This window comes from Lycium ferocissimum, chromosome 7 (assembly GCF_029784015.1).
Source record: "Lycium ferocissimum isolate CSIRO_LF1 chromosome 7, AGI_CSIRO_Lferr_CH_V1, whole genome shotgun sequence".
Classification (NCBI taxonomy): domain Eukaryota; kingdom Viridiplantae; phylum Streptophyta; class Magnoliopsida; order Solanales; family Solanaceae; genus Lycium; species Lycium ferocissimum.
In genome coordinates, this window is record NC_081348.1 from 15,450,416 (window position 1) to 15,476,990 (window position 26,575).

Consider the following 26,575-nt stretch of genomic DNA (forward strand, 5'->3'; position numbering starts at 1 on the left):
TAACTTATGGCTGATGGTGATATCTAGTTTAAAACTTACAGACACCAACGAACCCGATAATGTAAAGACTTTTTACACTATCAAAGTAATTTACATGTGGTAGCAAGTAATGTGCCTTATCTTCTTATGAAGAGCTACGTGTCGATATATTTTGAATGACCAAATAGTATAAAAATTTCTTTACACTACCAGTGTATATAAGTTAAATATATTTCATCAATTAGTCCTAAAAGCACCCTGTAATTCAGATCAGAGATATACATTTCCTTCTGGTGAATGATTGATCAGACCAAACTCTAACTAGAAAAACAGTATAAAAATTTGTTAGTATAAGTTAACCTTTTATTAGATAATCATTCCAGAACTGAAGAAAAATCAGAATTCATTAATTTCCTGTGATGTGTTGGTATACTTCAAGAATTTACAGAGTTTCAACCAAGACTAAAATATGTTTCAACTTTCAAGAAAGAATAATAGAATCCTTGCCTTTATTCTGTCCTGAGAACATGAATCTTCCTGTGGAAACAGATCTATTCATGGAAACTGATTGCATATCAGCTACTACAAGTTGTTGCCTTGAAAATTCACCTAAAGATATTGATCTTCTGAATTCATTAGCCCCCTCTTGCTCATTTCCAATTCTGTTATTGCCATTGAATTCAGAATTCTCACAAACAAGGCTAACAACAACTTCATCGCGATGGACTTGTTCGTGATCATGATCCACCACCAAGATCAAGTCATTTTGTCTTTGAAATTGAAGAGCATTTATGCTCATTGGTGAAGGAATAGGAGGAGGCAATGATGGAGTACTACTAGGATGAGATACTACATTAGCCCTACAAAGAGGGCAATTAGAATGAGATTTCAACCAAGTATCAATACAAGGTAGGTGAAAAGCATGGCTGCATTTAGGCAAAAGCCTAAGGTTCTCATCTTCTTGAAACTCACTCAAACAAACAGCACATTCAGTGTCCTCAACCAATCCTTCACCTTTCTTGAACTTGCACACTGTTATAGCCTTGATAGTAGACTCATCCAATCCAGCAGTAGCAAGTTGCCACTGATCTTGAGGCGTCTCGTTTCGATTGGCTTCCATCTCTGTGGCTGCATTTCTGCTTCTCCTCCTCCTGCAATATTTATTGATGATGGTATAGTAGCTAACAAGAAGGAAAGCACTCGCTAATATACCGATGATCGCTATGATAAGAGGGGAGAAAGCTGTGGCAGAATCATCTGATGAATCATCATCATCAGGAGGAGGAGGAGGTAAAAGAAAGTAACACCATTGTGGACAATACACACTACAAATCCCTTGTGAACAATCTTTATAACTATCATAAGGTGCCCATGGATTTGTATTTCCAACAGATCCCATTCTCACAAAAACCTATGTAATATAGCCTAACTACTTGTACTCAGAATCAAGAAAGCTTCCATTTTTGTCAAACTAGGAGAGCAAAAGAAAGGACCCCATCAAAGTGTTTTTGCCTTGTTTTGCTCTTTTGTTGTTGGAAAAGAGGAGTGTAAAATAAGGGGGCTTAGATGGAAAGGGAAGCAAAGTAAAGGAAGTTGAGGTGTCAATTCAGAATTCAGATTCTTCAACTTTTGGTAATTCCCTTTGGGTTCCCTAGGCTCATCTTGTTTCTTTGATTTTCTTCACTTTAGTTTAGACTTTTATTTATATTGCTTGAATAAGAGATGATGGTTTGTTGAACAAATGAGGTACAAGTTAGTTGCGGTTCTCTTAAGATAGAAAATTTATTCATACTTTTTTGGTATTTTTCAAATGGGCTCTCAGATTAGATTTTCGGAGTACAGTACACCTCTAAATCAAGAAACCAATGCACTATTGCTTTGCCCACTAAAGAAAGTGACCCAAAAATTACAAAACATACATAATGCTCTAATTATACATGCTATGTATATGTCTGTATAAATTTTGATTAGGGAGATATAATAGTTTCCAATTCACCCGAGCTTAGGTGTCAATTAAGGGATAATCAGTCCAACAACTCTAGATTGAGCTTTTAATGAAAAATTAAAGCCCTTCCTTATATTATGAAATTTCATAGTTTCTACTTGTTACACTTCCACTCTATGTTACCTAGGTGCACGGTTCAAATTTCACCAAGAGTTTTCCCCTCTTCTTATTTCCGTTTTCTCCTGTTCGTACCCTCTCCCAGCCAAAAAAGAAAAGAAATAAAAGAACTAAAAAGGACGAAATCAGTCTAGCAATTTCAGTAGAATGCATATTACAGCTTAAAGCACAAGGTACAACACCTATAGTGCACATGCATTGTATGACATAGAGGGACATTAGATGTATGTTTTAGAGTTTGAGCTATTTTAGGATCTTGAGTAGTTTAGGGAAAGCAACTGAATAGAACCTGAGTTGGAAACAAATTAATTAATCTTGGTTTTCATTTCTAAATCTAAGTTTGTTATACCTTCCAATAGCATTAGTTGACCAATGAATATTAAAGGAAACCTAACTTGTAGCTTACAAAAGTTGTGCTAAGGTTATACTATAAAAAAATATAAATGTTGCTAGATTACTTTGAAATTTAGTCCCTACCTTTACCCAAACAGTACAACAATGACAATTCACTTATTGGTGAGACTTTATATATTTTGTTTTGCTTTCCATTTGGCAAAATAAAACAAATAGCATCTGTAGTCATGGCACTGCTGAAAAAATAGGAAAATAGAAAAGCAAATTGAATTCTGAGAAAAGGAAAATGGAATGAGCGAGTACATAATTTTTGGAGCATTAAAATTTACTCGTACTTAGTATTTTATAAAGTTATTTTAAATTAAAGTGATAACATGTAGTATAATTTAATTATTATGATTAAGTAAAAATAGTGTAAGTGAAAAACAGAATAATTGCTTACTTTTAGTTTGCTGGCTTGGCAAATTGTGATCGTCTTATAAAGTGGTGGTGGAGAACCAAATAAAGAATGAACAAAAAGTAACCGGAAAAAGATGAGAAAATATTCCAATATAGTAATCAACGAATATAATGATGGAAATAAAGATAGTTGAAGACAATGAGAATATTAACGGGAACAGTATGCAATGTAGTGATCTACGGTTTATTTCTTGCCAGATCCCTTATTGAGTTCTTTTTCCTTTTTATTTTCTGCTGTTTCGGCCTCCATCAATCTTTTAAAATTTTTAAGAAGAATAAAAAAGTAATTATATGTACTATCAGTGGTGAGATGAAAATTTATGAGAAATCAAAGTACAAATTTCAGCGGAAAAAAGAAAAAGGAAATAATAGGTAATTTTATTAAGCCTTAGTGAACCGATACATATGCGAGTCGTATGAGGTGAAAATCTCATGTACGGTTACTAGAGTGCGTGATAAGGTGACTTATCCGTCAACTTTTCCACTATCACCCCCCCCCCCAAAAAAAAAAAAAAAGAGCAAACTCTCCCTTATGTATAGTTGCCAGAGTACGATTAACCTCTGAATTTGAAATCACTGTTTATATACCCGGTATTGGCCATAATTCATAAGAACATTATGTAGCCTTAGTAAAAGGGGGAAGGTTCAAGGATTAAGTGAGAAGTAATAAGTATTCAATAGAATAATCCTACTGTACATAAATTAGATAAAAACTAATATTAGTAAGACAAAATACTTATGTGCAATAGGCGTACAAGTAACATTTTAATGCATAAAATCACACATTCCTAGGATATATTATTCGTAATGTGTATAGATAGAGTTTGTGTTCTAACACAAACGCATATATACGTTTCTTTTCGATATCTCATTAAAAATCTACCCGAATCGATATTTGTGCAGAGGAGAAGAAAACAATATTCGGCAAATTTTAGTAGTAGTGTTTTATAGTAGTCGCCATTAGTTTTTAAGCTCATTCCGTTAGTTGGACAAACAAAGTTTCATTTTAACGAACTTAAGAGATTAAAGATGCTCAAGGTTATATTTGAAGGATCAAAATAGATCTGCTCCCATAGATAAGGGACAAATTTGACTAAAAAACTCTTTTCTATCATGTCTTTATCTTGATTTATAATCGGGATTAATTGCAAAATATAGCACTTCAGCTTGGTTCATACTTATTCTTCTTTTCACAGGTTGATTAGTACTGTCTCATTAAAAAGGCAATAATCATAAATATAAGAATTATTTGCTTATTTAGGTTAATGATATGACAGTCATGCAATTAGTATAGATGTAAATATTTTTGGACAATGATTTGCTGGTACACCTAATCCTCTATCTAGAAAAAAGTTTCAAGTATTTGTTAATTAGTCTTCAAAGCAAAATAGTCCTAGATCATTTTTGCACGTTTCGTACATCATTCAGCCAAAGAAATGACATCATAATATTTAAATTGCTTCTTTTTATGCAAATTGCGACTAAGGTTTTTAAATCATTCTTACCAACCTATAAGTATAATATGATTGATATAAGATCAAATATTAACTTTAAACCTCATTATTGATGGGCCAAGAAGCAGCAACGTGCAAGACGCATTTAGACATATACATCTCAACTTATCTGCTTTCTTAATTTTTTTCAAAAAAGAAAAGACTTTCGTCGAGATAAAAGAGATTTAGACTGTACTTTGATGTTATAGACTTCTTTCCACCATTGTAGTTTGAAAATTATTTATCAATTGTCTTACTTTCTCTAGTGAACATAATCCTTGTTTGCATAAAAATGTAATAGAATTTTTTAGGGAGGAAATAGGATCTCTTGGCCTCTTACAATTTGAATAGAAGAAAATGTCTTTTTCAAATCTCTTATGTGTTCTTTTCAGATCTCTTATGTGTAAAAAATGAAGATCTCTTATAAAAAGGTCATAAAATTAAAAAAAATATATATTTAAAGGGCAAAAAATTCATTTCTCCCAATGGGCATTAAGCTAAAAACAAAAAATAAAACCAAAAAAACAAAGAATGCAAACCCTCATGCCTTTGAGGACTATGTTTTCGTCTATCTTCCCTTGGTTTTTGCAAACAAGTGGAATTGAACCCAATTTGTCACGCTCGAGCAAAGGCACTAAGGAGCGAATTCAACCAGTATCCTAGCTGCCTTTTATAAGTTTTAGGATGCCCAACAAAATATACGGCCATTTTTTTGAAGTTTAAGTGACCCCCTCAGTTCCCTTCCACATCGGTCGCCTCTGTCTTTAGACCAACTGTATCTAACCCTCCAAGGTCGTGTGATGATGAAGCTGACTCATTAATGCCCCAAACAAAAGTTCCGTCTATAGAGACTAAAGCACGCACAAAGTAAGCATACTGTTGGCACCGTGCACATAGGCACCGTGAGATGATGGACAACCTAAATCAACCTAAGCCTATTTGTTTGGTCCTAACACCTTTTAGTAATTGTTAGTGACGTGAAATCAATACATGAGAAGCTAGCATGTGGAACAATGCGTAAAAATACATCTCCTTTTCTATTTTTTTTTTCCAGACAATCAAGACTGCCTTGGTCCTCAAGGATGAAAGAACAAGATATTTGTCATCTCACTCAAAACGAAGAAGAATTTAGTTTCATGAATAAGTTTAATTATTTGCTTCTCATGAAAAAGGGCCAAATAAACAAGACGAGAGAATTTTGATAAAAATTATACATGACAAGTAGACTCTTTTATGGTCTCATAGCTAACAAGTAGACTCTTTTATGATCTCATAGCTATCTTTAAAGAGGGGGATCATGTATTCTTCAATTGAGGGGACAATCAAATCTTCATCTATATAAGCACCATTAATTCTTAAACCTTGTTTGCCTCGTAATAAGGAGCATCAAGATATGACACTAAAATATGATAGTTAGCTCATTTTATTTCATTTACTTTTTTTAATTGTCTGTTACAATATATGTCAAGGACTACATTGATTTGAGTCTGACTTGCCTCAGCAAGTGTTTGTTGCTTTTGACGATTATTTGCAACGTATTATCTCACGTGATGAGTCTTTAAGAGTGTCAAGATAAATAAATGAAATTTAATGTAAGCATACATAAATATTTTTTTGAGATCTGATACGTAAAAACTGTATTGTCATAATTTGAAAATTAGCAACACGTGGAAGAGTTACAAGTATCCATCTGAGCCAAGGCACTAGGAAATGATGGATGCAAACCGCCTTATCTCCTCCGAGGCATGACGTGGTTTTAAATCAAGCCAGTCACGTTCAATTTGGAGGGCTTGTTTGCAGAGGATCTATCGAAAATAGCCTCTCTACCTTGCAAAGATAGAGATAAAGTTTGTGTACCCTTCTTAAGCCTTACTTGTGAATTACACTGGTTATATTGTTGTTGTTGTTTGGAGCAACATCCATCATTAAAGAATTCATAATCATTTCCGGGAATAACATCAACATCTTTAAGTAACTCTAATTTTGAAAAACCTTGTTCTCAAGCACCTATTATGTAGATAAGTTAACCATTTAAAATATGTCACATTCTTTAATTATACGCATTAGCTTTAATAAGCTGTAAAATCTCAAGCCCGATGTATACAATTAAAGAGGAGTTATATTTTATATGATTAACTTATCTATGTAAATGCGCTTGATAACACAAGTAGAAACATTTTAAAAATATGAGCCGAAAGTGTCTAATATGAACACCAGTGGCAGATCCAGGATTTTTCGGCACGTGGGTGCTCGCTTCTTTTAATATAAATTTACTATAGATCACATAGTATAAGTGCACAATTATTTAAACATGATAATTTAAAGAGTTAATGAGAAAATTATGATTAATATTATCATTATACAAAAAATGACTTTTCACTTTCTGGAAAACAAAAAAAGAATTAGCTTGAAGAATTTCTTGGCCAAATTGTCAAAATCTCTCAAGAAAAATAACAGAAGTAATTGGACAATGATTTTTTCTCTTTCTGTGTTCACAAGAAATTACATAAATGTTAAAGGAATTTATAAACTAAATGTAAAGTAATCAAAGATAGTAAAAAAGAAGAATAGAACTCTATAATGGAAAAAAGGAGGAAAATATAAAACGAATCGTCAAAAATAGGAATCGAACCCTCGACTTAGACCAAAGATACATCATGCAGGCTACCAGTCCGACCAAAGCACCCAATAGGCTTTTTGTTCATTGGGTGCTATCGCATTAATATATCTCTTTTTTGAGCAATTTCTATATAGATATATATAATTTACGTCGGAGTTAATGGGTGCTCGAGCACCGGTAGGTTGTACGTGGGTCCGCCCCATTGAACACCTTATCATTTGTTGTAAGTCGAACATATCTTATGTGATTAACATATCTAAGTAAATACGTTTGATACCTTATTACTCCCTTTGAATCAGAAAGAGTGTTCACTTAACTTTTTTTTGTTCTTGGATCAAAAAGAGTGTCCACTTAGCAAATCAAGAAAGAATTAACCTTATTTTTTCAAATTTATCCCTATTAAGTGCTATGTGGTTAAACTCAATACCTATTTGATTAGGGGCAGTTTGCAAATTACCTTTTTTTTACATTATCTATATTGTTTTAAAAGCATGAATATAAATGTTGGTTGACCAAAATATCCTTCAAATATTGAATGACTTTTATGCCTTTGAAAGCTAAATTATCTCTTTAATGAAACCATTCCATGTTGGGTAGAATTGTACTGTTTAAGATTAATTTTGCCTAATGTTTAGGATGTTTAAATAAATTGTGACCTTTAAGATTTTTAGTGTATAGAATTCAAATTTGACTGATAACTATCCTACAGTCCAAGTCCGAATCTAACACAAAAACAAAACATATCTGCCGCTGCGTAGGTCAAGATGAATAGCATCTAAAGTGTTCCTCGTATTTCTGTTCATTTGCAATTAGCATCATAAGTAAAGTAGTATATCTTTGGGTTAAGGTTAAACAATTAACTTTCAGAATTTTGTAGATGACTGTTAATTTAGAAAAATTGGATATTAACCTTGTCTCTCTTTTTTTTTTTCTTCCTTGAAAGCATATGTTGTATCTTGTTCATTAAAAATAAAACAATAATGCAGATTAAAAAGAGGAAATATCAATAACAAAGAAAATGGATCAATTCAAATATGTGTAAAAGTAAAAGACGATGACGAGAATGAAAAATAATAGCCATACTAAGAGTTTGTTTATATGATTGAGGTACTAATTTTATTGGAATGTAGTTAATTAAACTCTCTGTACACGTATTAAAATTTCATTGTGATATTAGGCTACACAAAGATACGCCAAAATTGAAACAACTACATTATCTAATATTTTTTGTGATGATTAAATTAGAACATGCATTATTATTATTATTATTATTATTATTATTATTATTATTATTATTATTATTATTATTATTATAATAATAAAATCATGAATATAAATGTTGGTTGACCAAAATGTCATTTAAATATTAAACGATTTTTATACTCTTTAAAAGCTATTCTTTCTTCAACAAAAAATTACCAGTTGGACAAAATTGTAAAGTTAAATCCTCTTCCGAATGTGAATTTTCATGTTCATAGAGACTAATCTAATAAAAACACACGATCAATGTTCAATAAATATTGAGATAAGGGTCAAAAACACACTCCAACTATCACTTTTTTTTTTTGAGTTTCATACCTAAACTATCAGAATTTTGAGAAACTACTTAAACTATTATTATCTAGTTTGCAAAACGCACCTCATATTATTCTTGAATGACATGTGATGTACACTCTCCATTTTATATAAAAATGTTGCCAAGTGTTGTCCACGTGGATAAATAATGTCACAATGGCACCTACATGGAATTTAAAAAAAAACTATTTGTTTTAAAAAACAAACTGAAAAATAATAATTTTGGTAAAAAAAATATAAAAAATTATAGAAAATAGAAAAAATAGTTTAAAAAATGGAAAATTTATTTATTTTAAAAAAATAAGAAAACTGGTTATTTAGTTTTCACATTTTTTTTAAAAAAAAATCAACTTTTCCATTTTTAAATCATTTTTTTCTGATTTTCTAAATTTTTTGATATTTTTTTTACAATTTTTTTCATATTTCTTTTTAAAAATCCAGATTTTTTTATTTTAAAAAATGATGATTTTTTTTTAAAAAAATAATGCAGTTTTTTTAAAAATATACAGCTTTTTTTTATAAAAAAATATTATTTTTTAATTTATAATAAAAATATTAGACAATTTTTTGAGAAAATTTCAACTTTATTTGCCTTTTGGAGAGTGAATTTACATATTTAGTTCAGGTATGTTTTGCAAACTACATAGTAATAATTTAAGTAGTTTTCTCAATCTTACAATAATTTAAGTATAAAACTCAAAAAAAAAAAAAAATTAGTATGTATTTTTAACCCTTATCTTATAAATATTTTGGATATCCACGATTAATAAGAATCAAAAATAGAATTGTCGCAAAATGCCAATTAGAATAAACGGAAAAGGGAGCTTTTGAAAAATAGTTCGTAAAGCTCGTTATCTTTAGGGCCAATTATACCCTTTTAGTTATCTATGGGGTCAATTATTTATGTCTAACGTCCACGTGGCATCATACAAAAAATTATTTTACCCTCAAATAATTTTTTAATTAAAATAAAAGTAGAATTTTTTTTTCCAACAAAACTAATACGGATAATTTTTCTAGCAAAAAAAAATAAAATTTTTCCTTATTAAAAAAAAAAAAATTAGTAGGTTGGGTTATTTTTTAAAAATTATCTTATAAATATTTTGGATATCCACGATTAATATAAATCAAAAATATGAATAATTATTTTTTAAAGTTCGCAAAATGCCAATTAGAATAAAACTCAAAACCTGCCCTAAAAGTCGACCATATTTATCAGCGGCCTGACCGGCTGACCCTTCCCAAAAATCTCAGTCCCAAGTGTGATAGTAATAAAAAGTAGAAATAAATTACACAAAGAATTCAAAGACTTTACCTTAAATTTAAACCGAAAGGGAAAGTAAAAGGAAATAAAGTATCAATGGCAAAAAATATTGGATCCCTTCCATGTTTCCTCACTTAACAGATGATTCAATTGAGTATCTAAATTGGAAGAATAATGTCTCAGCAAAACAACAGTAGCAATAACAACATACCAGTGAGCGAAGTTTATTGGAGCCTTGTTGCCAAAGCTGACAAGAAGTTCTCTAAAATTCGAGATTTGCCCTACTATCAACGCAACAGGTCTAACACAGACACCCCTATTTTTTTTTTTTTTTTTCAGTTTCTCTCAAAATTCCCATAATTAAAATGATCTTGAAGAACCCCATATGTGCCTTTTTGTTTATTATTGGAGAAAATGTTGGAATAGTTGTATATACTGTGATATGCATAAATGAATTGTATAATTTTTGGGATTTTCAGTGGAAGGATGTGGAAAGAAATGGGAAAGAGGAGAATATAAGTAAATAATGATACTAAATGAACAATTTAGGAGTAGTTTCTGTCAGTTTAGTGCATTAGCATCAGGAGGATTAGGGCCTTATTTGGAACAACAACAACAACAACATACCCAGTGTATTCCCACAAGCGGGGTCTGTGGAGGGTAGAGTGTACGCAGACCTTATCCTTACCCTGTGTAGGTAAAGAGGCTCTTTCTGAAAGACCCTCGGCACAAGTAATTATTTGGAATAACCTAGAATAATTTTCCGATTCGATGTTTGGACATAAAGTATGTGGAACGGAATAGTCGTGGTGTTTAGTGATAACTGGATTTAGTAAAGAGAAAAATAATGGCTACATGTTGATAAGTGGAGTGGAATTTCACTTAGAGTAAGTTGTTTTCCATTATTTGATGTAACATATTGTTCTTATGGCAGATATTTTCAAACACTCATCTAAAAAAAAATAAGTAGTACAATTTTTTAACGCAACCAAGTACCAGAAGATAATTTATCGTGGAAAATATTTTACACTATAACAACAAGACCTCGCTATAGTCTGTAGATGATTTTTCTTTTTCTATCCTCTGCAGTTTTAGTGTTTTCACTTTGATTCGTTTTGAAGAAATGTTTTGTATTTTGACAGTCTTTAATTTGGGTGATTGTGTAATATAAGGTATGATACATACTTCTACAAGGTTTTCAAGGTTTACACACAATTATGGAAGTTTCAACAAGAGAATCGACAGAAGTTGGTGGAAGCTGGTCTCAAGAGATGGGAGATTGGGGATATTGCATCCAGGATTGGTCAGCTTTATTTTGGCCAGTACATGAGGACAAGTGAGGCCAGCTATTTGTCTGAGTCTTATATCTTTTATGAGGCAGTGTTGACTAGGGAGTATTTTAAAGATGGGATGTTTCAGGATGTTAATCTTTCCAGCAAGCAACTTCGGTTTCTTGCTCGGTTTCTGACAGTTTGTTTGGTTCTGAATCGGCGTGATATGGTTTATCAATTGGTAAATCAGCTGAAAATGTTGCTTGATGAATGCAAGAGGGTGTTCCAGGTCGGTGACCATGATTCTTAATTTTTATGTGCGCATGCTTGTCCTATAGGTGCATACGTACTGTTCCACTATATGTAATATTTTGGTTCACCATAATTATATGAAAAAATTGCCAGCAGGACTGGAGGTAGGCACCATATGTAGCATGTCAGAGTCAAACCTTCAATTTATCTTTATAATTTGGACCTCTGCTCACACACGTATAGAAATCATTTTTTCTATTTTCTTTTACTTTGTGCCTTCAATAGAAATATGTGGCATTTTGTAAAACTTAGGCTTCTTTTTCCTGCTATGGGAGGTGGCTGCTTTTATGGGATTGGATGAAACCATCAGCTTTTATGATGTGATGTGATTCTTTTTTGAAAAGGAGTAACCGGGCTTCTTTGAAGTAATAAGACTATTCAAATTCCAATATTCTATTGAACCATTAAGGTGGTAAACAGCCTTCTATTCAGGTTAAGTTTGTCACCGGACATGGAATTGACAATTTCCCAGATGTTCATTTCTATTAATGGAGTTGTCATTTTGTGGGTTGAATGATATGACTGCCCGTTATATGTCATGACCTGTTTCCACGTACATAACTTTGTCCCTTGCTCACTAGATGTTGTGATGGGATAAAGAACAAATGCTTTATCATGTATGCATAGATGAGTGACTTTTAAATGGTTTTATTTCCAGGAAACTGATTTTAAAGAATGGAAGCTGGTGGTTCAGGAAATAGTTAAGTTTCTAAAAGCTGACCCAGCTTTTATGAATATCAGGCCATTGAGATATAGTGTTGTACTGGACCTTCATCCAGATTGCCTGCCACAGGTTGTTGAAGCAAAGAGAAAGCTAAGATTACGAGATGCACTACTGTGCAGCTACCATCCCAATGAGGTGAGTCTTTCTCCCCTTTGCATGCCTACCTTCTGTTCTAATTGGAAGTGTCTGGGTTTATTGGCAGTTTACTAGCGAACTTAATGTTCGTATTTCCATCTTGATAAACTGTATTCATATTCACTCATCTTCTCTTTGTATGCGGTGATCAGGTTAAGTATTCAGAACTGACTCTTGATACTTTCCGGATACTACAATGTCTGGAGTGGGAACCTAGTGGGTCATTTTATCAGACAGGCGGAATTCCTCCAAGTGGGGCTGGAACTGGTATTGGCCAGAATGGAGCTCCGGGCCCCAGTCGTGTTAATTATTCACAAGATATATCTGATCCTACTCTACCTCCTAACCCTCGCAAGTCCATCCTATATCGTCCGTCTGTTACAAATTTTTTAGCGGTGAGTAGTTGCATTTCCAAGTATTTGCAAAAATTGTTTTTTGTTGAAAAAGCAAATTGTTCTTTTTGGTGCTCCGATCTGATATCGATCAATATGCTCTTCTGACTTCACTTAGCTTCATTGAAACTAAGATCATCTATAACTTTTCAATATCCTATAAGTACAATCTAATTAACTTGGTGAATGTGAAAGCTTTAACACTTGTTTTAGCACAAATGTGAGATGGGAAAGGCAACTGCTTATTTTTGAGGAAAAAATTGGTTTTGTTTTCCTGGTAGCATATGTTGTATTTCAGAGCTTTATTGCAACTAAATTTCTTTGTGCTAGGTGGAAATTTTTGAATATCCTTTTAATATCTTCTATAATGATACTACAAAAGTTGGCATCCTTCTAGGTTCTAGCTAGAGCTGGTGATTGAACATTGTATAAACAGCACCGCATGCAATGGTCTCCCTGGATGTGGAGAAGGGTTTTTAGCTCCGGGATTATTTGTGTATTCCTCATGAATGTAGTCTCTATACTATTCTCGATTAAAAGTTGACTTTGCCATTTATTTGGCAGGTTTTGGCCACAAACTGCGAGGAGCTACCTCATGATGGAGTTCTTTTACTATATTTATCTGCTGCAGGTAGTAGACGGTGTAAAGCTCTTATATGCTGGCTAATTTATTCCTTCAAAACTGAATTTACAGCTTAAACTGATCCTGTTAACAATTTAAATTTTGTGACAGGAAGCTCTCAGAACTCTCTTTCTTCTCCATCCCACGGTGCAGGGAGGAGCTTAATGTCTCGCGCTGTCGACTTAGAAGCCACCTCTACATCTTCACTGAACCTTGAATTTGAAATTGCAAATCCCACTTCTGCCAAGGGGAATTGCTTAAGTGACCAGAGTAGTTGCTTATACATTGGTTCTCGTTCCAGTGGAGGTATTGAACACTTTTTCCATTATGTTAGATCCAAAAACTAATAGTTTTGACGCCCAAACATACTGTATTCATTCTCTAGTTTCAGAAGTATCAGCTGATGGAATAGCACATAGATCTTGTTGCATCGTGCATAGGTCACTCTAATTCTTGTCATCATATTGACAACATGTTTCTCTGCAGAAGATCATTGTTTTTTCTTATCTACAAAAACTAGGTAAAGACCTGGGAGAAACTCATGAAATGCTTCAAGAACTTAGAAAAATTGAAGACAAAAACACCTGATTTAGTCTATGTAAAATCAACTCAAGGAGGATATCAACTATATTTTACGATGAAGTCAATGTCAGGAAGCGTTTTTCTTTACTTACTTTTATAATCATTGGATTCATTTGTGATGAGGGAGGAATAGTCTATTGGCAAAGACCTTCCACCTTCAACCATAATATTGGGGCATCGAGTCACCAAGGGAGCAAAGTGGGTAAAATCACTGTATCTTAATAAAAAATCGGTGTTCTTTTTTGATATCTATACAAGACATGGACAGTGGACTCCGAGGTTGTTGGAGCATCAGTTCTATATTGGAAGCAAATTTGTTACACTTCATTTCTGTCACCTGGCTGGTATTTTGTTTTTACTCGCAGCATACATGCTATCATCATCTCTTCTGAGCATCACACAAGAAGTTTTTCTTAACCTTATCTGTTGTAATTGAAACTAAGTGTAATATTTTGGCTGTAAAAGATTTCTGAATTCTGAAATTTTGTTTTCTATTTTAGGTCTGAATGGGATTTATCCATGTGACTTGTTGCCATTCACTAGAAGACCACTTTTTCTGGTCATTGACAGTGATAGCAGTAAAGCATTTACGGTATGCATCCTGGACCTTACTTAATATGATGACAATTGGTGCATAGTTTATCTGATATTATTGTTGTGTTGGGCCAATAAAATTTGTGCTCAAGGATGATTAACCAAAAATGGAGAGAGTGGTGGAAATGCTTGCACTGATGATTGTATGTTTTAATATGGAGACCGACATAGGAATATATTTGCATTGCAGAGTTTTAGCTATCTCAAAGACTAATAACCTACTGTGGCTTTGTTGGACTTAAATTTAAAGAAATTTAAAACTGCTAATATTTTTTTTTTAAAAAAAAAATAGTAAAAACTGCTAAAATTTCAGTGTTAGGTTCCATATTTAAAGCTTACTAAGTGTTTTAGGAATGAAATGCCCTGGTCTCTTCCGGTCTTGTGCATGTCGCAAGAGAATTTCTGAGCGAACCAAAACTCTCTAACCTATTTCAATAATTTTCTCACTCTATTCAACAGCAGCTAACAGATTTCCTCCGTCAAACTGGACCTGAATTCTCTCTTAATCTTCTTCTTACTACTTTGCGTCTCCCATCAATAGTTTGCATGTTATCAGATTAGCTTGTTCTGGGTTATTGTTGCACTTACTATTTGGATGTTGGGTTATTTAAGAAGCAAATCTTAAGGTACCTTGAGCTAGTTAGGTAGTGTTTTGGTGTTCAGATATGCATCCCCTGCACAGATGACGGGGCTCTATTTGGGTGCACGCTTCAATAGGGAGCCTGTGACATCTGAAACAAGATTGACATTTGTTAATATGCTACATAAGGTTCACAAAGCTTTTGTTCAACGGAAAAGTTAGTACAGTGCGGGATGTGTGCTCGGCCTTGTTGCAGCATGCTTCATATTCAAATGGAGAAAAGATCCATTGTCACTGAGTTCCGGACTTGAAACAGCGGATTTCTCGTTGAAGGAAGTGTGACATGGATTGTCAGTATCAGCTTGGCAGACAGAAGAAAATGATGATAGAAGATTTAGAAAGCTTTTTCGGTTGCAAAGGAATCATGATACAGGAAATAAATACCATAACTTTTATTTAGACAGCTGAGCTACGTATGCTTTTAGAAATATGATATAATCCAGGAATGCAGTCCAGAATGTCTGTGGTGGGACCTCCTGAACTGGTCCGGAATACAGTGGGTCATCCCGAGAACAGTAAAGGAGGCAATGTATACCGGGGCTTTCAGGAGGAGGAGGAGGAGAAGACCCAAGGCATGGGATGTAGTTCCATTAGCGATTATGTGGTAACTTGGAGGGAGAGGAATAGGAGAGCGTTTGAGGGGGCCGAGAATGATTTTGTACATGTGAGGAGTAGCCTCGTCTCTAGTTTCTTTTTGGTTTACCCATGAGGCCCTTGTTGTATAGATGATTGAGTGACTTTTGTAGGGAACCAGATTGTGGTTTAGGTTTCTCTACTTTATGGTATACTAATTGCGTACGGGAATTTCCCTTCCAGTAATAAAATCATTTACCTTATCAAAAATTTCTAAGTTTTAGTTTCTTGATTAATGTGATTATCATATTGGCCCTCAACATCATGGGCTTCAAACAATGATACCTTGATCATCTTTTCAAACTAATTTTCCATTGGTATATCGTTTTGTTCTTGATGCATTTTACTCAACCAAAATATACAGCTGAATTCTGGACTCCCTAGGAAGGATCTATGCATGAAATATTCTACAAACTTTGGTAAATTATATAGTATCAGTCTAGACTTCTAGATGTCTAATGATATATTAAAGTTTCTCCTGATGTCCTTTTCAAGCTCGGGCAATATTTAGATTGCACTTAGCTTTTCTCCAGCCTGCTTTCTTTTACAAAATTACTTCATCAGCCATCATTCGTTGTGCTTAGTGGAAGCTACCTCTTTGTTTCTTGATATCCTTGTGTCTGCAATTAAATAGATAACTCTGAAGTTACCTCACCTGCCTAAAAATAAAGGTGTTTAATCATTTGTCAAATTATTAGGGAATGAACCTTTTGCTTTTAATTAATTGCTCTGACATGGATAAATTTATTTGATGCATGAATGTGAACAGCCCTTAAGTGGATCAGAGAAGGGAGAACCAGTTGCCATGCTACTCTCGCCTGCTGTTTCACTGCCTATATCTACTGTGGATTCTTCTCGACAGCCAAGTGGAAGCTCATTCACGAGTTTCCTTACAATTCCTTTACAGGCTTTCGTTTTGATGCTTGGTTTCACGGGTTCTGACATTGACATGGTGTGTTAGCTTAAACCTCAACTACATGTTACCTGTTTTTTATGTGCTTGGTTTGCTGACATATGGATTCTTGCTTTCAGGATATGTATGGTAAGGCTGACAAACTGCTATCCTCATCATTAAATGAGTGGGGTTTGTTATTAGCAGCATCAGATAATCTTAGTCCTGTTTGGGCTCAAACTCTTGGAGATCCATTTTTACGGCGGCTCCTTTTAAGGTAGGTGGCTGCTGTTTGCCAACATTTTCTTCAGTACTCATCTTAGTCATCTAGTATCAAGTCTTGAAATAGGTCCTCGAGTGGTTGAACATGGAAGTCGTTGATTCGACATTGGCTACTTGGCAAAATCTGATACTTTACTGGTAGAAACTGCTGAATCACTCGTACATCAAGATTTTTTGTCCAAGATGATTGTTCGGAGTGTCAGTTAAATTGATTTCCATTTATATTTCTTAAGGCTTATGGGCGTGGTGGTGGATGTGGAGGTTAGACGTTGGAATTTTTGATTTCTGAAGATTTTTTTTTTTTTTTTTTTTTTTATGACAATGGAACCCGCAGCTGCTACCCTTCGGGTGCGCACAGGGTAAATCCCGCTTCAGTTCAATAGTAGAACCCAATAAAACGCCTAATTAAGTTGTTGGAAGGGCTTCCACTGTGCATCCAAAGACACCTGCCAACCTTTGTATGTAGTCACCACATTAATTGGATAAAACAAACTTTTTCTCCAGTTTACATGAAGATTAGGAGCTGCCTCTAAAAGAATAAGGATTACTGTAAATGTCTAAGCTGCTCCTTTTCTGCTCACAAAATACCAAAATATCACCAGCATTTAGCAGACGAGTTATTTCCAGTCCTCTCCACTATCTGCCACCTTGAAACCAGTCATCCACCCCTTGTTATTGGCTAACTTCATTATGATGTATAAACCTTCAATCGCAATTAAGAAGAGAAAAAGGGAAAGCAAAGCTCCCTGTCTCAGGCTCTCAGCCCTCTATGAGAAGGAAAAAACTTTCCACGGGAGCATTGATAAGGATAGAAAATCTGACTGAGCTTATGCAAAATAGGATCCACTTTCTACCAAAGCCCATATCCATCAGCATTTTGAGGAGAAATTCCAAGTTCACATGATCATAAGCCTTCTCTATATCAAGCTTGCATAATATACCAAGAATCTTTCTCTTCAATCTTGAATCAACACATTCATTAGCCGCCGATGTGCATCCATTATCTTTCTCCCCTTTATGAAAGCCATCTGTTGTCTATCCACTAGCTTGGAGATCAATGTTTTCAGTCTGTTAATCAGTACGTTAGGCTTAGAAATACTTTTATACACGGAGCTAATTGGGCTGGTAGGCCTAGAATCCCTCAACTCTTTGGCCCCAGTCTTCTTTGGTACAAGAGCAATATATGTTGCGTTGAAGTTCTTCTCAAAGTATTCATGTGTATTCAAATTCATCATTGTTTGCATGCCATCTTCCTTTACAATCGCCCAACAAGAATGAAAGAATCTCATTGTGTATCCGTCAGGGCCAGGTGCCTTGTCTGAGGCACATAATTCAACTCCTGCCCAAACCTCTTCCTCTTCAAAGCATCTCTGTAACCATTGTTTCTCTGTCTCACTGATGACGGGACATTCAACAAAATTGAACTCAGGTCTCCATTCCTCTGTATCGTTATTGAGTTTTTGGTAGAATGATAATATTGCCCCTTTAATAACTCGAGGATTCTCCACTGTCACCCCATTAATCTCCGGTTTGTCAATTTTGAGGAAATTAAAATGATAAGTCAACTGAATCCTTTAAGGGTTGTTTGGTTTGAGCCTTTGACGTATTAGGAAAGATAATCATGGTATAATTTCTTACATTGTTTTATTCCTTGTTTTTATTCCTTTTATATCTTGATAGTTAACCTTCTTATAACTTCTTCGGGAATATCAACCAGGTTCTTATAATATGAAGAGTAGCTTCCATGTACCTATAAAAGAACTTATTGGGAATTCCTATATTACTGTACCAGATTCAATATCGGATAATAATCCCTGTATTAGGCTATTAGCTTATAAGATAAAATAGCTAAAAAGACCAAAAACACCCTTGTTGTACTATTTCTTTTCAAACCCTTCAAGCATGCTAGGGACATAAATTATAATTTAGACAAAATCTTATGAAAATATAAGGACTTCACACAAGTAATTGTGCAAGAATATAGACTAATCTTTTATATTTTAGCATATTTGTAGCCAATCTGATGAAATTAAGAAGGTTTTTAATAAGTAATATGTTCTTAAGTTGTACCCTCTCTACTTCTCTGTTGCACTTTTCCACGCACAAACTTGGATAGTAAAACACTCTGAATATTGCAGATTCATATTCTGCCGGGCAGTGCTGGCACTGTATGCTACAATCTTCAACAAGACAGAATTTCTCCCTGAATGCATCCCTTCCCTTCCAGATGCTGTCCTGCCAACTAGTGACACCTGTCAAAGGACCGTGTTGCAACTTGCTGACACCTTTGGCGCAACCAACAAGTTCAATTTTTCAAAAGACATGATGCTTTCCGATAACTGAAGCCAGGGGAACTGAAGTTGGTTACTGATATTTTTTTTCTTTTTGGGTTGATACTGGTAGCTTTGTAAATTGATATGAAAATGAGGGGGCTTCTTTAGTTTGTACTTGTTCTATTTATTTCATGTTTGGTTGTTAAAGTGATTTTGGGTTCTGTAGGTTGATATACTTTTTCTGTTAAGTCATATATGCTATGCTTCTGAAATCTGAACAATAACTCCTCCAACATTTCCAGTTAAAGTGATTTTGGGTTCTGTAGGTTGATATACTTTTTCTGTTAAGTCATATATGTTATGCTTCTGAAATCTGAACAATAGCTCCTCCAACATTTCCAGTTCGATTCATTTCTCAAATGTTTTCACTGCGACCAGCTCATGCTACACTCTGTATTGGTTAAAGTCTCTTTTGTACATCTTACTAGTGCCTTTTCGCTCTATGTTTCATATGTTAAATGAGAAAATCATCTAAAGAAGGATTTATTTCTTCTTGGAGTTGCTTGAGAAGACAACTGGGGAGAGTGGTGGTTAATTTGCTTTCAGTAGTGCTTTGTTTATGAAGTAGAGAACGGAAGTTGTAAAAAAGGTTATATACTCTCTTGTTTGGTAAGTTAGGGAAGGGAGAGAAAGGAAATAGGACCAAACTTTCCTGCCTTCTTGAGGAACGTGGAATATTGATATTTTTTCCTCTATTTTGTCCTCGCTAGTTACCTGAGGCCCGGGCTTACTTGTAGTCATATTTCAATTAGAAAGTGTAATTTATTACATATTTTTTTTTTACTGCATAAATAACCATTCAGTGGCATGTTAAATATGTATTGTTGATAAGTCTTCATTATTATTAATGTTCTTTAGTCAACTAATTAGATAATTTTAAACAAAAAATCAACTATGAGGAAGGAAGTTTAGCAGAAAAATCATCAAATACCAAAGGGACACAAGCGACTTGACATTCTATAAAGTAACATAATTTAAATTATGTAAAATAATATAATTCGGTAAAAATCATAAATTGAAAGTATTGATATTTTTATGAATTTGTGAGCATATAAATTTTGTATTTATAGATAGAAATAGACTTTTTTTGGTATTATTAAGTTTTAATTTCACTCATAATATTTCATGTAACAAGAGTTTATGCTAGCTAAATGTGGTGATTTAAGCTTAATTTTAGACGAAATTAAGGGGAAAAAAATTAAATTCATTAAATGAACGTTAAGACAATTTGGTTCTTCATATATAGTTTATGCTTAAAATTATTTCTTCTAAGTTGATATTGCAATTTATAATATTTTTAATATCTAATTTAATTTAAAATATTAAGTTGATCTAATTCAATTTAGCTTCATAATTTAGTCAAATTAACTCTAGCAAAATAAAAAGTGTCATGTAAATTAAAATCAGGGCAAGAGTAATTAGTAAGATCTAATAAATGCTCCAGTTGAAAACAAGAATATGGCTCCATAATTGCCTAAATTTTACTACGTAATATATATGTATGATAACAAATACTGTAAAGGGTAATTTAATAATCCTTTCTGTCCATATTATATGGTGTTTTTAGCTTGTCTTTGGAAAATAAGAAGCATTTTACTAAATTACCTCAATTAAATAGTACCAACTCAATATGATTTTTTGGTTATATAAAAGTTCACTTATCTAAATAATGGGAAATTTAGTAAAAAAAAAAAAAAAACTATTAATACCTTCTCAATTATATATATAAAAAATTATTCGAATTAAATATAAAAGCTAAAATACCATATAATATGAACCGAAGGAAGTAAAGAGCAAGAAAAAGATCACAAAAAGTTATTACAATTCAATATACATCAATTACATAAGTCCATATAAAAATTTACTTAAGATAAAGAATGAATTCAAAAAATGAAATTAGGCAAAAGACAAAACAAAGCCACGTATACTATAAGATTAAATTTTTTGTGAGGACTACAAAAGCACCTATTCCCTCTTATATATAGTAGTAAAGTAATATATTCAAAACTCAAAGAAAAGAAAAAGGATGAGTAATTGTTTCCTAATGGAGTACTACTATTATTTTTGTTCTCTCCCTTTTCTCTTTTAACCAAACAAGTAGTAACATCTCGATTAAGTTTGATCTTGATCTGGAAGTAAGTGTAGTTTTACGATACAACGACTCTCATATTACAATCGCTATAAACTTACTGTACCAAATACTACTAAAAAATGCGATTTTTGTAAAACAAATAAGATATATTCAATAATTACATATATTCTAGAAAAAAAAATTACTATTTAATAAGGATTTAAGTAAGATACACGGACAATGTAAATTTCTATTTTAACTATGATTGTAATTTAACATATATACATAGTAAGATAATAACCATTTTTACTAGTTAGCAATAATGTTTTATAAATTTTTATTACATACAATTACCTCATAAATGATAAGTATTTTGTTTTATAATGTTAGTACGTAGAATTTACACTCATTCAAAATTCGTTTAAAACCAATGGGGTGATATTCCCCCACTTTCTAGATATTTGGAAAGGGTCCTAAGAGAATATTACTACTACGACGTCGTTTGCGGGGATAGCTGTGAATAGTGTTTGATACTATTACCATCATATTTTGTTGACAACTAAACATGATAACGGATTATCTTATGAAACCTTTTGCTTTAACTAAGGAATGCCAATAGATAAAGAAACATACTACTTGCTACTTTTTTTTTTTTTTTTTTTTTTTTATAATAAATAAATTAGCTTAGTTTGAGGCTACATTTTTCAGGACTTCTGGTGGGATTGGACTGACAAGAATCACTGGACATATTTCATTGTTGCTGGTTTAGTGGTGAGAGTTGTCAAGCTTTTCCTTTTCATTATTTTTTAAATTTTTTTTTGGGACTGATTGTGTTTGGAATACTGTATGACATCTTTATTTTATTCTTACTGGCTATAGTATCAAAATGCACATTCAACTTAAAAAAGAAATAGCTTTGCTTGGACGGCTTACTTTAATACTGCTTAGAGCTATGTTATTACTTGCTCTCTGTTTATGTGCTTACTTCTATACTCTGGTAATATGGATTTGCTAAAATATGGTGACTGAGGACACTATATTAGTTTAAGTATAATTCAAGCATTAGGTTAAATTGTAGTACATACATCATAGGCGATATTGGAATCACTAAAACAGAGATTTTGTGGTTGCTCATTTATTACCAGTGTTTTTTCCAATTCTGAGAAATTTGTTTTACCAGGTTAAGAGTTGTTGGTACTGCATCAGTTTACTACTATCTTTGGTCTTAATATGTTTTGATTTTCCTCTTTTCTATTGCAATCTAGGAATAACTATGCAGAACTAAAAGTGCCATTATAGTTGTATATTTAACAGATCCTGTCAGCCTTAAGACGAAAAGTTAGATACATTAACAAGTCTACTGGAATCAACAAAGAAGTTTTCCTTGCTTCTATTAATATTACTTGGAAGAAATTCCTTAGTGAATTGGCTCTTTTTCTATATGATTCTGGGTAACTATAGGCAATGGTTTGAAATTTTGCATCCAGCAATACTTGAAGTGCACTTAATTTCTATATTTTTTTTTTTAATGGCTTTTGAAGCAATCCCCACGATGTAAAAGAGTTCAATCAAAATATATGCTCTTTTATTTTATTTTTATTTTATTACTGTTCCCAACTTTCTTGCAGCTGTTCAAAGTCTTCCTTATAGTAATGTGCTTATTGTTGATAGTGGAGCAGGTGCTTGACCAGATGCCTTTTTTCTCTTAAGTTATTGAGTGCCCCCTGGATCTTGGACAAATTAAAGTGTTGAAAGAGTTAATTAAACAAAGCTTTGGCCATGCAATGGCTGAAATCATGTCTGGAACTTCCCTTTTCTCCAACCCACCACTATACACTACTAGTACCACCACCAAGTACAGCCATACCCCATCTCCAGACAGACTTACATTCTTGATAGAGAAATCAAAAAGCATCAGGCAGCTTGTACAGATTCATGCATTTTCTTATTCGCCATGGCCTGGAGAGTGACCCAGTCTTGAATTTTAGGCTCCAACAATCATACTCTTCCCTTGGACACCTCAAACACTCTGTTTCTGTCTTTAAGCGTGTTCAGAATCCAACTGTGTTCTCTTACACCGCCATTATCCATAATCATGTGATCAATGATCTCTATGAACAAGCCTTTGTCTTATATATCCAAATGCTAACTCAAAATATTGAGCCTAATGCATTTACGTTTTCTTCCGTCCTTAAAACTTGCCCACTTGAATCAGGAAAGCCCTTCATCTCAAGCCTTAAAACTGGGGTATGAATCTGACACGTTCGAACTGCTCTTGTGGATGGCTATGCAAGAGGCAGTGATATTGTCTCAGCTCGCAAGCTCTTTGACACTATGCCCGGAAGGTCTTTGGTGTCTTTGACAGCAAACGATTACTGGATATGCAAAGAATGGGCATATAAAGAACACAAAAAGTGTTGTTTGATGGGATGGAAGACAGGGATGTTGTTTGTTGTGAATGCCATGATTGATGGGTATGGCCAACATGGCAGGCCTAATGAAGCTTTGGTTCTTTTTAGGCAGATGTTACTGTCAAAAGTGAAACCTAATGAAGTAACTGTGGTGGCAGCTCTTTCTGCTTGTGCGCAAATGGGAGTACTGGAATCAGGATCGGTGGATTCATGCTTATGTGAAAAGTAACAGAATTCAAGTAAATAAACATGTAGGTACTGCTTTCATTGACATGTATAGCAAGTCTGGGAGTTTAGAGGATGCAAGAATGGTGTTTGATCAGATGAGAGATAAGGATGTCATAACGTGGAATTCGATGATTGTAGGATATGCAATGCACGGATTTAGCCTTGAAGCTTTACAGCTGTTCAATGAGATGTGTAAGTTGGGTCTCCATCCTACTGATATAACATTTATTGGCATTTTAAGTGCGTGTGCTAATGTCGGATTGGTCTCTGAAGGTGGGATTATTTTCACTTAATGGAGAAGTATCGGATTGAGCCAAAGATTGAACACTATGGTTGCATGGTGAATCTTCTTGGACGAGCTGGACAGCTAGAAAAAGCTTATGAATTTGTCAAAAGAATGAAGATTGATTCTGATCCTATTTTATGGGGAACATTACTAACTGCTTGTAGGATTCATGGGGACATAAGGCTTGCAGAGAAAATTATGGAGTTCCTAGTCGAACAGGATCTTGCTACTTCAGGAACTTATGTTCTGCTATCCAATATATATGCTGCTGCTGGCAATTGGGATGAGGTGGCAAAGGTTAGGGCATTGATGAAGAGAAGCGGGGTTGACAAGGAACCTGGTTGTAGTTCCATTGAGGTAAATCATAAAGTGCATGAGTTCCTTGCGGGTGACATGAAGCATCCTAAAAGCAAAGAAATCTACAGAATGCTGGAGCAGATGAACAAGTGGCTCGAGGCTCACGGTCACTTGCTCTCTGATATAGTCTTGCATAATCTTGGGAAGTTGAGAAGCAGCAATCACTTGCAGTTCATAGTGAAAGGTTAGCCATTGCTTACGGGCTATGTAATTAGTACTCAGGCAGGAACTACAATCAAGATTGTCAATCTACGTGTTTGTCCAGATTGTCATGCTGTCACCAAGCTCATTTCAAAAATCACAGGACGTAAAATCATTGTGAGGGACCTGAATCGCTTTCATCATTTTGTGGATGGTTCATGTTCTTGTGGTGATTTCTGGTAGAATTATTAGCTTATATTAACAAGGGGCAGGTTTCCTGTAAAGATCCTCTCTCTTTGGTTTTGTAAATTTCTTTTGCTGTTTTGGATGCAAATTTCCTTTTCACCTTTTGGGAAGTATTTGGCTTCTGTTTGTGTTGTAACATAATTGAAGAATGGGAAAAAGAGAGAACCTTTCATCATTCCTCTTATTTTAATGAAAGCGTCAATATGGATACAAAGTCTCTATTATCTGTTCAATTTCACTTATTCTGAGTAATTTGTAGACATGCAAGTCATCCTCTCCCATCTTTTTGTGGATAATTGTTCTAATTGTTTATCTTACCACCATCTTTGTAGTAAAGGAGTTTGAGAATTTTTCTTCTTTGAATATTGTTTCACGTGAGATTGAGTGATTCGACTTATGGCTACCTGTTTATATGCCTTCTTCTGCCTAAATTACTTGAGCTAGTGCCTTTTGTCTCTCCCGAATTAATTGTCACGTTTCTCTGAAATCTATATTGCATTTCGTTGAGTCTTTACTAGCTAATTTATTTTCAAATAAGTGCCTTTAAGAGTAGTCATTTGTTATTGGAATCCCCCGATATATTATTCTCTTATTTTCTTGTCCCATTTTATAACAAGGATCAGTCATTTTTTCTTGTTAATTAGTTGAATGCCTCCTATTGATTTATAGCTGGTATATGTGGAAACTGGAAAGAGATCTCTCTATGGTACTTAACCTGCTGTTTATGGAGTATGATGTACAGAGCTTTCCAAGAATTGCATTGCACCACGGTGCCTCTCGTAGCTTGTTAATGACATCCTCATACGGTGTTATGCTCAACCAGGAGCTTATATAGTTGAAACTGACTAATGTTTGGCTATAAGCTCCAACGAAAGAGCCGAAGGTGAGGTTTCATCACCATCTCTTCCCAGATCTTAGTAAGACTAGTGCCAAGTGCTTGAAATACCAGTCTGTGGAAGATGCAACAACTTTAAGGACACTTTGAGCATTATCTGCTTCACTGGAAAGCTGCAAAACAGGTGAGTAATGCTTGGCCACGTTCTTTCATTGAGGTTATGTACAGAAATTTTGTAGATTTCATCCATAGCCCCTTTGTCAATATACTGATGGTAAATAAGCTGCTATCTTAGCATATTTTCCAGTGCACTAGGGTGCAACATATGGAAGAAACAAGCGTTTCAATGACTCTGCCTTTCAAAATTTTCCCCACTTCATCTCTCCACCACTGCATATCATGTCGCCTGTCTGTAATTAGAAATGAGAAATATTTTTCTAATGACATAAATTTTCATTTCATCTGGAAATAAATAAATCATATTTCTCTCAATATTGTCTTTGTAAATTGATTCAAAAGTGTTCCATTATACGGGAGGAAAGTTGCTAAAGACTGATAGCTCTCAGGTAGAGCATTAGAACTGAAAGATCCATTAGCTAGATAATGATACATTGGTTCTAAGACATCCATGTTCCACTTTTTGCCTGGGGAATAAGGAAACTAGAAGGAAGATTGTAGTTTTAAATGGCCGTAATATGGTGTTGTTGACCAGTGAGCCACAC

The 26,575-nt window shown here is 34.0% G+C and overlaps 2 protein-coding genes and 1 pseudogene across 3 annotated transcripts; 2 read left to right on the top strand and 1 right to left on the bottom strand.

Moving 5' to 3' along the window:
* Positions 1-320: 320 nt before the first annotated feature.
* Positions 321-1,646, bottom strand: LOC132062556 (RING-H2 finger protein ATL51). The gene has a single exon (XM_059455105.1). It carries the CDS (start codon positions 1,376-1,378, stop codon positions 461-463), a length of 918 nt encoding a protein of 305 aa, XP_059311088.1. The 5' UTR covers positions 1,379-1,646; the 3' UTR covers positions 321-460.
* An 8,235-nt stretch (positions 1,647-9,881) lies between these two features.
* LOC132063514 (uncharacterized) lies at positions 9,882-19,449 on the top strand. 2 transcript variants are annotated; one of them, XM_059456078.1, is made up of 10 exons: positions 9,882-10,165; positions 11,039-11,426; positions 12,108-12,308; positions 12,461-12,703; positions 13,265-13,331; positions 13,434-13,628; positions 14,405-14,496; positions 16,541-16,723; positions 16,804-16,940; positions 19,084-19,449. In XM_059456078.1, the coding sequence occupies exons 1-10, from the start codon at positions 10,041-10,043 to the stop codon at positions 19,286-19,288; spliced, it is 1,836 nt and encodes a 611-aa protein (XP_059312061.1). In that variant the 5' UTR covers positions 9,882-10,040; the 3' UTR covers positions 19,289-19,449. The 2 variants fall into 2 exon arrangements, with proteins under 2 accessions (XP_059312061.1, XP_059312062.1); XM_059456079.1 differs by having other exon boundaries at positions 10,040-10,165; positions 11,009-11,426.
* A 2,520-nt stretch (positions 19,450-21,969) lies between these two features.
* LOC132063516 (pentatricopeptide repeat-containing protein ELI1, chloroplastic-like) lies at positions 21,970-25,232 on the top strand (annotated as a pseudogene).
* Positions 25,233-26,575: the final 1,343 nt, after the last annotated feature.